The following is a 12,613-nucleotide window of genomic DNA, read 5'->3' as shown; positions in this document are numbered from 1 at the left end:
GAAGCTTTTCCGAACTCAGCTTAAAATAAACCCTATTTAATTATTTGTATTAAATAGGGGAACTTGTCGGCAAATAAAACGGTTTCGCAGACCCAAACGGATGTCATATGTTTTCCTAGTTTATTTGATCGAGCCTCATCCTCAAATCTTGTGTTTATCTCTCGTGGTAGATATATGATTTGCGGTAGAGTGCTCTTTCATTTAAACTGTGAAAAATATGAGGTCAGTTTGATTTCATATTTTTCTAAAATTATATATATATACGTAAATTAATAATTATATATATATCGAAGCGGGCGACGAAATTTCGATCCCGGCGACCGACAGCTTCTTACGGGCGACCCCCAAACATAACTTTCTTCTTTTAAGTGCCGACAGAGACATACTCTCTTCATTTCGTGCCATCTCTTTACTCTTTATTGCTAATGTAACACATATAGATTCCATGCTAGAGTACCGTATTTTGAAGTACCTCCAGCCCTCTACTCTCTTGATCGTTCTTCCTCCAAAGTCGTCTCCTCTAATTCTTTCTCCTTGTTAGAATATACTTTTTTATGATTTATAACCAATTGTCCTGTGATTGAAACTGAACATAGTTCAACAATAACCATTTATGTAGTGATGAATGCCAAGCATCTTGATTCTTGAATCAATAAGCAATTTTAACTCACCACTCCTCTCTGCCAAACAGCGAGGACTGGCACATGTTGTTAAAAAATGACCAATTTTTAAACATTAAGCTAGTTGTAAAGGGGGATGGAACAATGGTTAATTTGCTTTTATTGTAGTATGGAGATCCCAAGTTCAACATTTAAAGTCACTGATAGGAACTTTCTGCAGATGCATGAATAAGACTGCACAGGAAACCATTGTGAAGGCTTGCATTTGCTGAAGCTCCAAATCTTTGGCACTTCCTTTGTTGAGGAAAATTGTGAGACGAATATGGACTAAGAGAGCTAGGGAGATAACGGGAGGATATATAACGTACCAACTCGTTAATTAAGGTTACATGTAAATGTTTCCATGCAATTTTCAAAATTCATTTTTTCTTTTCATATATATATGGGAAATTTATATACATTGCACACAATTTTGATTGATTTTTATTTCTAACTCATAGTTTGTATTTACATTTATAACACTGTTGTGTCATAAACCTATGCATGAAAATATGCATTTTGCTTTTAAAAGTTAGTAATAGTGGTATTTTTGTGTCATGATGCTAAAGATTTGAATGCTATGAAAGTAAATATGAAACTGTGTCAGACATGCAAGTACATAAGAATTATGTGGTTTTTGTATGTAAATGCCCATATATATATATATATATATATATATATATAACTAAAAGAAAAATATCGTCATATAAAACTATTAGATGATTCATGTTCCCAAAAAAAAAAAAAAAAAAACTAACTAATGTTGCAGTATCTTATTATTGCGATATCATTGCCAAAATTTTCCCCTTCGGCCATCTTTTCAAATCGGCAAATAACATCTGTTGGCCTTTAGATGTGACTTGCTTTTCCTTAGAATGTCATTCCTAAATAATGAAACTTAGCATTAATTATTCTATGTTGCTCTTTTGCAGTTTAATGCAAGATCCTTTCAGTTCCGTACCACTTATATGGCTTATTCAGGAGGGCAACTTTAGTAAGCGGCTTTCCTCTTATATAGCCTTGCAAAAGAAAGATCTTATCACTGACTGGAGAAGTGCTTTCAGTAGGGCAAACGCTGTGGTGTTTTCAGACTACTCTCTACCAGTAAGTAACATGCTGTTTACAGTGACTATCATTGTCGGCATAGTTAACTTTAGGGGTATCAAATCATGTTCTTGGGTTAGGTTCAAGTCTGACCCAAAATTGTTTGACTCGAACCCAACCCGATTATTAAATGGTTCAGAAAGTCCAACCTGAATTTGATCTCTCTTCAACCCGCTGGTCCAAACCTGATGCTTATAACTTGATTATCATAAGCATAACAACTATTTCGGGCTGGGTCGATTTCGAGTCAATCCCAAGCCAAATTTAAGATGGTGGGTTGATTTTGAGAAATTTGGGTTAGCAGGTCAGTTTCAAGTCAATTTTGGGCTGGTGGCTCAGCCTAAACCCGACCCAAAAATTTAAACTGGTTAGTATTCTTGACCTGAATTCGGCCCAATAATTATTTGGATCAACCAAAACTCGAACTTTTTGAGTCTATTTCAGGTCAAGTTGATGTGTCGGGTCATATTTTGACACTTCTGGTTCACTTTTAATGAATAAATGTTGTTTTCTAACTTGTATGCTATTTATCTGTCAGATGATATATGCTTCATTAGATACTGGAAACTTTTATGTGATTTCTGGATCTCCAGCTGATGTCTGGGCAGCAAAAAGACTCATCAAATCTCGTCGGCATTCTTTACGGGAAGAGTATGGATTCCATGATGATGATCTAATAATTACTATTATTGGGAGTTATTTTTTCTATAATGATATTCCATGGAGCTATGCTGCAAGCATTTTAACTCTTCAGTTTATGAAAATTATGAGAATAAATGATCTTGGAGGAAAATTGAAGTTTGCTTTCTTGTGTGGGAACACAACTGATTCTTTTGGCTCTGATTTTGAGGTAATTGTTATTTGCAATTCTGGTGCTTGTGAATCTAATATTTCTGCTCAATGCTAAATTTATATATGATTACAACATTCACACTTCAAGAATGTAAATTTCTTAAAACCGATCATTTTAAATTTGTTCTGCAAAAATTTTGAGCTTATCCATTTTATTTTACATTTCAATTGGTTTTCCCTTTTTAGTTTTTATTTTGATAATGTCTATATTAGTAGCCTTTATTGAAATTGCAAGATTTCTGTTGACAGTGATTTTAGCTTATTTCTGTTGTTAGAATACATAAGTTTTTTTTGCCATTTTGTTTAACGGTGCTTATTTGATAAATCTTCATTGCATTTGTGCTGAAGAGATAAAAGCTATCATTTATTTCCTTATTTGATTTTTTTCATCCCTTGAATTCCTCCTAGTCCTCAGTATAGCCTCTGAAAAGACTACCCAATTGGCGATGGGAGAAGGCTTTGATTTTAACCATGTTGAACTTTAAATTGAAAATTTTCATTTAAATTTTTGGAAGATTTACACATACATACCTCTCAACTTTTATGTATTTACGTATCTAAGCCTAAACTTCAATTTTCACACACACAGATATATATGTATATATATATATATATATATATATATCACACACACATGCCACCTTATCTATGCATGGAAATGAGTATTTCCCTTCACTTTAAAAAGTTAAAATAGTGGCATTTTTTTGTGATATGAAATATATGGGCAGTATAAATGAGAAAAAGAAAATTTAGGTATTAGATATGTAAATGCATAGGAATTGGGTGGTATTTATGTAAATGCCCCTAATTTTTTTTGTGAGAAGAAACAGACTTTGTTTGTTTTTTTCCTTCTTGATTCTCACTCCTATTTTGTTGTAACAGAAGCTTGCTTCTCGTATGGGTTTTCCTCTTAATTCTATAAAGCATTATGGTATGGATGGAGATGTGAATGGTGTTATAATGATTGCTGATATAGTCCTATATGGGTCCTTCCAAGAGGAGCAGACCTTTCCGTCGCTTTTAGTGCGGGCCATGTCTTTCCAAATCCCAATCATTGTTCCTGATTTCTCTATCATAACTAAATATGTAAGTGTAACTGTCACGTGTTTATTTGTTGGGGCATTTACATAAATAGCTCACAATTCTTATGTATTTACATGTCTCATACCCAAACTTCCATATTTACACATATAGTACTCAAATCTTTTATATTACATAAAAAATAGTACTATTATTACTTTTTGAGAGTGAAATATGTCTTTTCATGCATAGTTTTAAAGCGCCGGAGTGCTATGTATGTAAATATGAAAATGTAGGTGTGAGATATGTAAATACATGAGAATTGTGTGCTAGGTAGGTAAATTTCCTTTTTTTTAGCATGCAAGAAGTGGAAAGTGGGAAGAGGGGAAAGAGGTCATTTCAACTGCTTGCTTAACCGGGAAAGTGAGAAATGCTTCCTCTTAGGAAATCGGTTAGTTCATTAATAGCTTTTTGACTCATATGCCTTGAAGTCAAAGTTTGGAAAGTCATTAATTATGATTATCTTACCTTCTTACTATTATACTGCTACTCATATACACATGAATACAAAATTTATTTTTACATTGAAACAATATAATTTAGGAAGATATACATGCATACCACACAATTCTTATGTATTTACATGTCTAGCAACTAAATTTTGATTTTCTTGCATTTATAGCACTTTACCTACATGAAAAATTGTATTTTACTTTTAAACGTTAGTCATAGTGATATTTTTGATGCGATAAGAAATATTTGAGTGTTATAAATATAGAAGTCAAAGATTTGGTGTTACATAAGTAAATATATAGGAATTGTATAGTATGTATGTAACTTCCCCTATAACTTATAACAAAATATACTGAAATAAATTTTACAATTTTATAGACAATAATTAATGCTAAATTATTAATTCTACTAAAATAGTGAAGATGTAATGCATAGTTTACTGGATAATAACTATTAATTTACTATGATATAACAAGTATAATATTGAATAAAAACTTTTATAATTCTTAACGGTTTTTAAATTATTAAAACATTTTTTTTGTGTTTGTATAAACACACAATTACATATTACTAATTATTGTAAATAGCATATCTTTAAGACAATAACACTCTATCGACACACTTTCATTCAATCTATGTAACTCATCTCTTAAAAAGCCTTTCACCTTACATTTGTAATTTAAGAGAAGATTGCAAACAATTTAAAAAATAACATGATTTACCATAAAGTATCGGTGAGATGGGGAGCACAAAATCGGGTATGCTTAGCATTTCTCTTTAAATAATCCAGTAAAGTGCAAAAATAGTCCTCTAGCTATTTACATAAGGCCTTCCTAGTCCCTAAGTCTGTAAAGTTGTCAAATTAGACCTCATGCTCTTTTAATATGTGGGCTCAAGTAGTCCCCATATAGGAGTAGAGAGGTAACTAAATTGTCACTTTTTTAGACTATGTGACTAAAATAGCCCCTACAAAAACTCGGTTGACTATTTTGACACTTTTCTCTTACATAATACATATTTTAATACATAATATTTTAGAGCATATAAAGTTACATAACAAGTATGTTTTTATCGGTTGTATTTATATCTATTAATTTTAGTATATTTATTGGGGAAGTGTCTACTCTCAGCTGATAATTAAATAATCTTTTAAGAAGTGACTTCCTCTACTTTTATTTTCAGAAATGGCGAGTCTACTTACTTTTATGGATGGATAAGCAGACATATCCTAAGTGAAATTCGAACTACCTGTCTTCCCACTCTCCTCTCTCTTTTAATTGTTTTGTCCTATAACTTTTAGGAAGATTTACATACATACCACTCAAGTGTTAGGTATTTACATATATAACATCTAAACTTCAATTCTTACATACCACCTTACCTATGCATGGAAGTATATTTTAGTTTTTAAAAGTTAAAATGGTAGTATTTTTGATGTGATATGAATATTTTGGGTGGTAAAAATGTAAAAAGTAAAGTTTAGGTGTTAGATATGTAAATACATAGGAATTGGGTGAAATATATGTAAATGAACCTAACTTTTCTTGAAGCCCAACACATTTCTATGTTTCGTTAACAGATTACTTTTCTGAATTTAGCTTGGCATTACAGGTTAATGATAAAATACATGGTCTAGTTTTCCGCCCTCATGATATAGACACCTTGGCCAGTGCTTTTTTACTTCTTATAGAAGATAAAAGGCTGTCAAAACTGGCCCATTCTATTGCTTATGAGGGGAGATTATTAGCTGAGAATATGTTCGTATCAGATTGTATCAGCGATTTCGCAAATCTTATAGAAAGTTTGCTTCAATTTCCATCGGATTCATTCCTTCCAGGGTCAATTTCCCAAATTAAGCAACAAACATGGTCATGGGATTTGCTTGACAACGAAAATTATCAAAGCAACCTTCCTGCAATCCAAAGAGAAAGCATCATAGATATACTCGAGGAAGAATTACCTCGCAAATCTCAAATAAGTCCACTGGTCTTTAATGAATCTGCTTCACCGGAATTTCCCACTCAATTTGATTGGGATGATATCAGTCAGATGGAAATTGCTGAAGATTTTGAGAGACTGGAAATGGAGGAGGTTAGCTGCGCAATTTCGTTATTGTGAATTTAGTTGTTAAAAAAGTTTCTTTATTTTCAAGTATCGCAACCAGTGTCTATATTGTAGGGGTGTGCATTTGGTCGGTTTGGTTGATAAGTTTATGAAACCAATTGGTTTCTGCTATCTAAAAATTTTGACCAAACCAAAATAAAATTTGGTTCGATTATTTTGGTTAAATTGTAGTTAGCTATATTCAGAGATTATTTGCGCAATTTATATATTATGCAGGTTTTTATTACATAATTGATAAACAATAGACATTGAAAATTTGTAATTAGAAAAGCAATTGATTGCTGTTGAAATTTGGAATAGTCTAGCTCAATTTTTATGATACGAGGGGTATTTAAACCTAATTGCAATAGGTTTAATAATGAAAAACAATAGAAACAAAATAAAATAATTAGGATAGAAAATAAAATAAAAAATACATAATCAGGGGATGAGATTAAATAATTAGTAATAATGACGTATGAATAGCCGTTATAATACAATACTCCCCCACAAGTTGAAGCATATTGTCAGTTATGTTCAACTTGGACTTGAAGTCATCGAACAAAGGACAAGACAAATTCTTGATGAGATGTCTGCTAGTGGACCACTGGATGACACATATGAACATAAATCTCTTCGGACTCAAATCTTTTTTTTAATGAAGTATCTGTCGATCTTCACATGTTTGGTACGATCATGTTGAACTGGATTGGGAGCAATGCTGATTGCGACCTTATTATCACATAAGAGCTGCAGCAGGACGAAAGTTGGCGTACGAAATTCACAGAGCATGATGCGTAGCCAAAGAGCTTCACAGATTCCTAAGGACATGGATTGAAATTCAGCTGTAACACTGCTTCGGGAAATCACAAACAATTTCTTTCTTTTTCACGTGACAAGATTGCCCCATACAAATGAGCAATACCTGCCGATCATGAATTGATCCGACCCGATCAACATCTGCATAAACAACAATAAATCAAGAGACGTGATGATAAAAAAACAAACCTGAGCTCGATGTATCTTTTAAGTGGTGGAGAATCTGGTGGACAACTTGGAAGTGATGCTCGTAGGGATCATGCGAGAATTGACTCACTGTTTCAACTGTGTGGCATATGTTGGGGCAAGTAGAAGCCAGGTAGACCAGTTTTCCTACAAGGTGCTGGCAATAAGTTTTGTTGAAAGATACATCATTGAAAATATTATATAATTTTTCATTAAGATCCATAGGAATAACAATAGCTTTGGTTTTCTGTCAAGAGATCAATCACATATTTGCGTCGAGACAGACAAATTCCCCGAGAGGATCTAGCCACTTCTATGCCTAAGAAGTACCGAAGAGATCACAAATCCTTCATCTCGAAGTACGAAACAAAAATGTCTTTCACGGACTAATGCTAGGAGATGATTACCTGTAAGAGCAATATCATCGACATAAACAATAAGGATAGCTACCTGGCCATTGGAGGATTGCCAAAAGAAGAGAGCGTGATTTGATTGAGCCTGAGTAAAAACATGGCCGACTACCATTTTTGTGAACTTGTCGAACCAAGCCTTTGGGGACTGCTTTAGCTCATAGAGGGACTTTTGCAGCCTGCACATAGGGGATCATTTGTAGGAGTAGGATAAGGGACAATGTCAGTGAACTCAAGATCCCTCTCACTAGAGGCCGAGCTAGAAAAATAGGAAAGACTTTCAAAGAAAGAAACATCAACGCTTACATAGATTTTACTTGTGGTCATATCAAGACACATATACCCCTTTTGAATGTTGGATTATCTGAGGAAGTAACATTTTATGGATCTGAGATCAAGTTTGCTTCGAGCAAGACCATTGTTCCGAAAAAAAGCACTACATACAAAAAAACTTGGGATCTAAAGTGGAGAAGACTCGATTGGCAGGGAAGCATGACATTTGGATGATTAAGGGGGCTCAGATTTTGTGGATTTTGGAGTGGACTCAATTTGTGAGATAAGTGGCAGTTAGAATGACATCGTTCCAAAAACGTGTCGGGCATGGGATTGAAACATAATGGAACGAGCAACGTCGATGATGTGACAGTTTTTCCTCTCGACTACCATTTTATTGAGTGTCATGCAAGAATTATGGCGGAGAATGCCTTTACTTACCAAAAAATCACTAAAAATAGAGATGAAAAACTTTCGATCATTATCGGCTCGAAGGACCTGAATAGGAGTTTTGAATTTAGTTAAGACAAAGGTGTAGAAGTTTTTGAAGGTCACAATGACTTTTGATTTGTCTTTTAATATGTAGGCTCACGTCATTCGAGTGTGGTCATCAATTAAGATCAAGAAGCAATGTTTATTGGTGTAGCTGAAAGTGCGAGAATTTCCCCATATGTACCTGTGAATGAGGGAGAAAGTAGCATAAGGTGTGTAAGTGTGAGGTGGGTAAAGAAACCAGTGATATTTGACTAACTGACATGTCTCACAATTGAAGTTAGAAAAGTTTTATTAAAAAACATCAGAGGATATAAAATTTTTAAAATTTGAAAATTAGGATGACCTAAACTACAATGTAACTACATAATGGGACATTTGATGATTCAAGATAGGCTACAACCTTTGAGTGTCGTGTCTTCACCCTCCGTGATGTTTTCTTGGAAGTAGTAGAGTCTAACTACCCTTTTAGTAGTTTCAATCATCCTCTCCGAATGACGATCCTAAAAAATACAACCATCAGAAGAGAAATTAACAACACGATCAATATCACTTGTCAACTGATAATAAGTTACATTACAATCGGGGAACATATAAAACAGACTCTAGAGTTAGATTTATCGACAACACAATTGATCTCTTAAGAACATGGGTAGTAAGTTGAGAAAGTTTGCGAGTAGCTAATAATGTGATCCGTGACACCTGAATCAATAATCCATTGACTAGCAGAGGAATAAGCTTGTTTAATATGGGAAGGTCGATGGACCCACAAAGACTTGATTGGCTCCAAGAAGCTTGATAAATTACTCCATCTAGTTTTTTAGGAATTCAGAGGACTCTGGATTGTTCCGGGTAAGAGTTGGTTGAGTCGTGCTTAGTTCGGCCGTCGTCGCGAGTCCCTTGGCATTAGAGGATTTGGTCGAGGGTTTATATGCCGGCTTACCATGAAGTTTCCAACACTTGTCTCGAGTGTGGTTAGCCTTGTGACAGTAATCACAAATGGGTTGAGCACTATTTGAGATCTAGAATGATGATAGCTGAAGGAGTAGAGGTGTCCAGCACGACAAGTTTCTTGCTTTCTTTCCGACAAATTTCAGTGAAAGCAATGCGAGCGGAAGGAAGATGATCCAAACGAAGAATATGGGCCCGAACCTCGTTTAGGTCTTTGTTAAGAACAACAAGGAATTGGAACATACGATCATTTTCTACGATCTTTTGGAAGAGGGATAAATTGGTTGGAGAATCTCAATTGTAGTCGTAGTATAGGTCGCATTCCATCCATAATGCAACGAGGTCATTATAGTTTTGGTCACGATTTTTAACCCCTGTTTTGCCTCTGAGGTCTTTTTAGATACCTCTTAGAGTTGTCCAGAATTTTCTACATCCAAATAGGTATCATAGACAACTATCCAGAGAGCACTAGCTGAAAGAAGGAATATGTACGAACGACTAATTGACATTTCCATGAAGTTGATTAGTCATGACATGACCATGGATTTCTCCACCTCCCAAGCTCCATATGTCGTGTCGGTCTTTGGAGGCTAACGAATCATACCTCTGAGGTGACCGGACTTCCCACGTTCTTTGATGAACGAAGAGACCGCTCTGAACCATTGGGGGAAGTTTTTGCCGTTCAACTTATGCGTTGTTATAAAAAAAATCATGTTGACTTCCTGTCCTCCGGTCAGCATGGGAGTGGGATTTTGAGTCGATCTTCTAGTGGAGTCAAAAACACCTTTTGAGGATGATTCATTTCATTGAAAGAATCAACTATAATTTCGACCGAGCCAAAGGATATGCTATTGTGAACCATCGATGAATTTCAGTAGAATCAAGTGAAACAAATACACTTGCAGGACTTGCAAATAGCAAGAACCCTTCCTGCAGACTAGCGACAGAGGGAGCATTAGATACCACACTGTGATTCAGTGGCAGAAGGAGCAGGTGATCCAGAAGGGGATACCATGCTGTGCTTCAGCGGCAAAACCGCAGAACACGTGCTTCAGCGGCATAAGCAGGGTATCTAGCCGGGAATACCACACCGTGCTTCAAAGGCAGAAGGAGGCTAGACATGGTGCTTTAGATAGGCTAGTTGCTTGAACCTGTAGGGAGCCCGACTGCTAGGGGAAGGCGGCAGCTGTTGGAATCTGCAGAGGAGGCTGGGGATTGTTGGATATCTAGGGCTAGACTTTGATATAATGCTGAAATTTGGAATAGACTAGCTCAATTTTATTGATAGGAAGGGTATTTAAACCTAATTACAATAGACTTAATAATGAAAAGCAATGAAAACAAAATAAAATAACTAGGAAAGAAAATAAATAGAATAAAATAAAATAGGAAATAAATAAATAGGGAATGAGATCAAATAATAAGCAATAACGGCATTGGAATGGAGAAGGCAAACAAAACCAAAAATATGAATTGCAAAATGGGTTTTAATTTATCACCATTTAATCATTTTTTTTTGGTTTTATCCAAAATTGTGATTCTCAAACAGATCGAAAAAACGGAAAATCAAATATCTCACTAATCAAAACCAATATTTGAACCTCTAATTTTAAAGCTGAGAGAAACCCGCCAAAGAAGTGTGGCTCGGTTAGGTTTTTCTGTTATAATCAAATATTGCACACCACTTCTAAGAGGTTATTTAATCTTCTTACCATCTTACATCTGTTTGACTGATCTGTAGATCTCAGAAAGAATAGAAAGAGATTTGGGATCTTGGGAGGATCTATATCACAATGCTAAAAAGTCTGAAAAGCTTGGATTTGAAGCGAATGAGCGTGATGAAGGTGAACTGGAGAGGACCGGGCAATCATTGTGTATCTATGAAATTTTCGATGGGGAAGGAGTATGGCCATTTCTACACCATGGCTCTCTATATCGTGGTATAAGTCTTGTATGTGCACTACTCCATATATTCTGACAATTTGCCGATCATGGCCTTGCACCTTTTTATGACCAATTTTTTTCTTACACCTTTACATTTGGTACCTTTTTTTTTTTAATCTATTATACCAATTGACATGTTAGAGAACTTCAATTTTTTATTTTGTTGTACTGCCTTTTCTTAATAACTTTGTAAGGTGCCTTTGTTTTCTATTTCCTGCATCTTTTTTTGATAAAATATCGTCTGTGCTTAGGCGGAGGGTTAGGAGGATCCCTGCTTGTTTATTAATGAGAAAAGGACTAATATAAAGACTAGACATGCTCCAAATAACAAAACCTCCAAATAACAAAACTAAATATCTTAAGATTCATAATTTGTTGGGAATTAGCATCACATAAAATTAAAGTTCCGGCAGAAAATTGTATGCTATGCTAAGAGGATCTGACAAATTATATTTGCACCTCACGTCCAACCATAATTAGCAGGAAAGTGAATTAATTTATGAAGAATATTAGTGTTAATTTTTCAAAAAAGGAGAGACAAGGTCACTTTGCCTTATCTCCCTTTGGCATCTGAATTTTTACCCAATTTCTCATTTACAATAATGATAGCATTAGCACAAATCAAAGTTTCCTTAATCCAAAGAATATTTTTTGTTGAAAATATTTTTTAGCAAGAGTGAGGAGAATAAAGTTCTAATCTTGGAAATCAATGGCCTAAATCCATTTTAAAGTTGAATTTCACATCCTTCTTAAGGGTGAATGAATAATTTTATGGGCTAAAATGATGCATTTCGTGGAATCTATACCCAAAATGAAAGTGCCTACGAGGAATCCAACAAAATGGGCATGTCTTTAGAAATATTATTAGCGAATATTTTGTTATGTGATATTATACACTTTTGTGAATATTTTGTTATGTGACATTAAGCAGGTTAATAGGTCTGAAATCCTTAACCAGATCACAACTGTGATTTTTAGGAAGAGGAAATTTTCGTCGAACAGTTTTTAAAAGTCTTGCCATTATGATGATCATTGAGTATAAGCAAAAAGTCATTTTAATTGTCTCCCTACATATCTTTAAAAAAACGGAATATTTACATACTTGCCACTTAAGCTTCAATTTTTACATGCATTTCACCTTTCCTGTACATTGAAAGGTGTATTTCAATTTTTAGAAGTTACAATGGTGGTATTTCTTATGAGACAAGAAAGATTTGGGTCGTATAAATGTAAAAAAGTAAAGTTTTGGTGATAGATATATAAATACGTTGGAATTGGGTGATATTT

General features: G+C 34.5%; 1 protein-coding gene across 1 annotated transcript in view; it reads left to right on the top strand.

The window, feature by feature from the left end:
* The window catches only part of LOC110030446, a 48,782-nt gene that overhangs the window by 14,637 nt on the left and 21,532 nt on the right, over positions 1 to 12,613 (top strand). Inside the window, exons 5-9 of the mRNA XM_020733160.1 lie at positions 1,592 to 1,763; positions 2,302 to 2,613; positions 3,498 to 3,701; positions 5,760 to 6,239; positions 11,124 to 11,333. Coding sequence (XP_020588819.1) covers positions 1,592 to 1,763; positions 2,302 to 2,613; positions 3,498 to 3,701; positions 5,760 to 6,239; positions 11,124 to 11,333 — 1,378 coding nt within the window. The remainder of the gene's footprint in view (positions 1 to 1,591; positions 1,764 to 2,301; positions 2,614 to 3,497; positions 3,702 to 5,759; positions 6,240 to 11,123; positions 11,334 to 12,613) is intronic.

Source organism: Phalaenopsis equestris, unplaced genomic scaffold (genome assembly GCF_001263595.1).
Source record: "Phalaenopsis equestris unplaced genomic scaffold, ASM126359v1 Scaffold000719, whole genome shotgun sequence".
NCBI lineage: Eukaryota > Viridiplantae > Streptophyta > Magnoliopsida > Asparagales > Orchidaceae > Phalaenopsis > Phalaenopsis equestris.
This window is presented reverse-complemented; position numbering and strand designations above follow the sequence as displayed.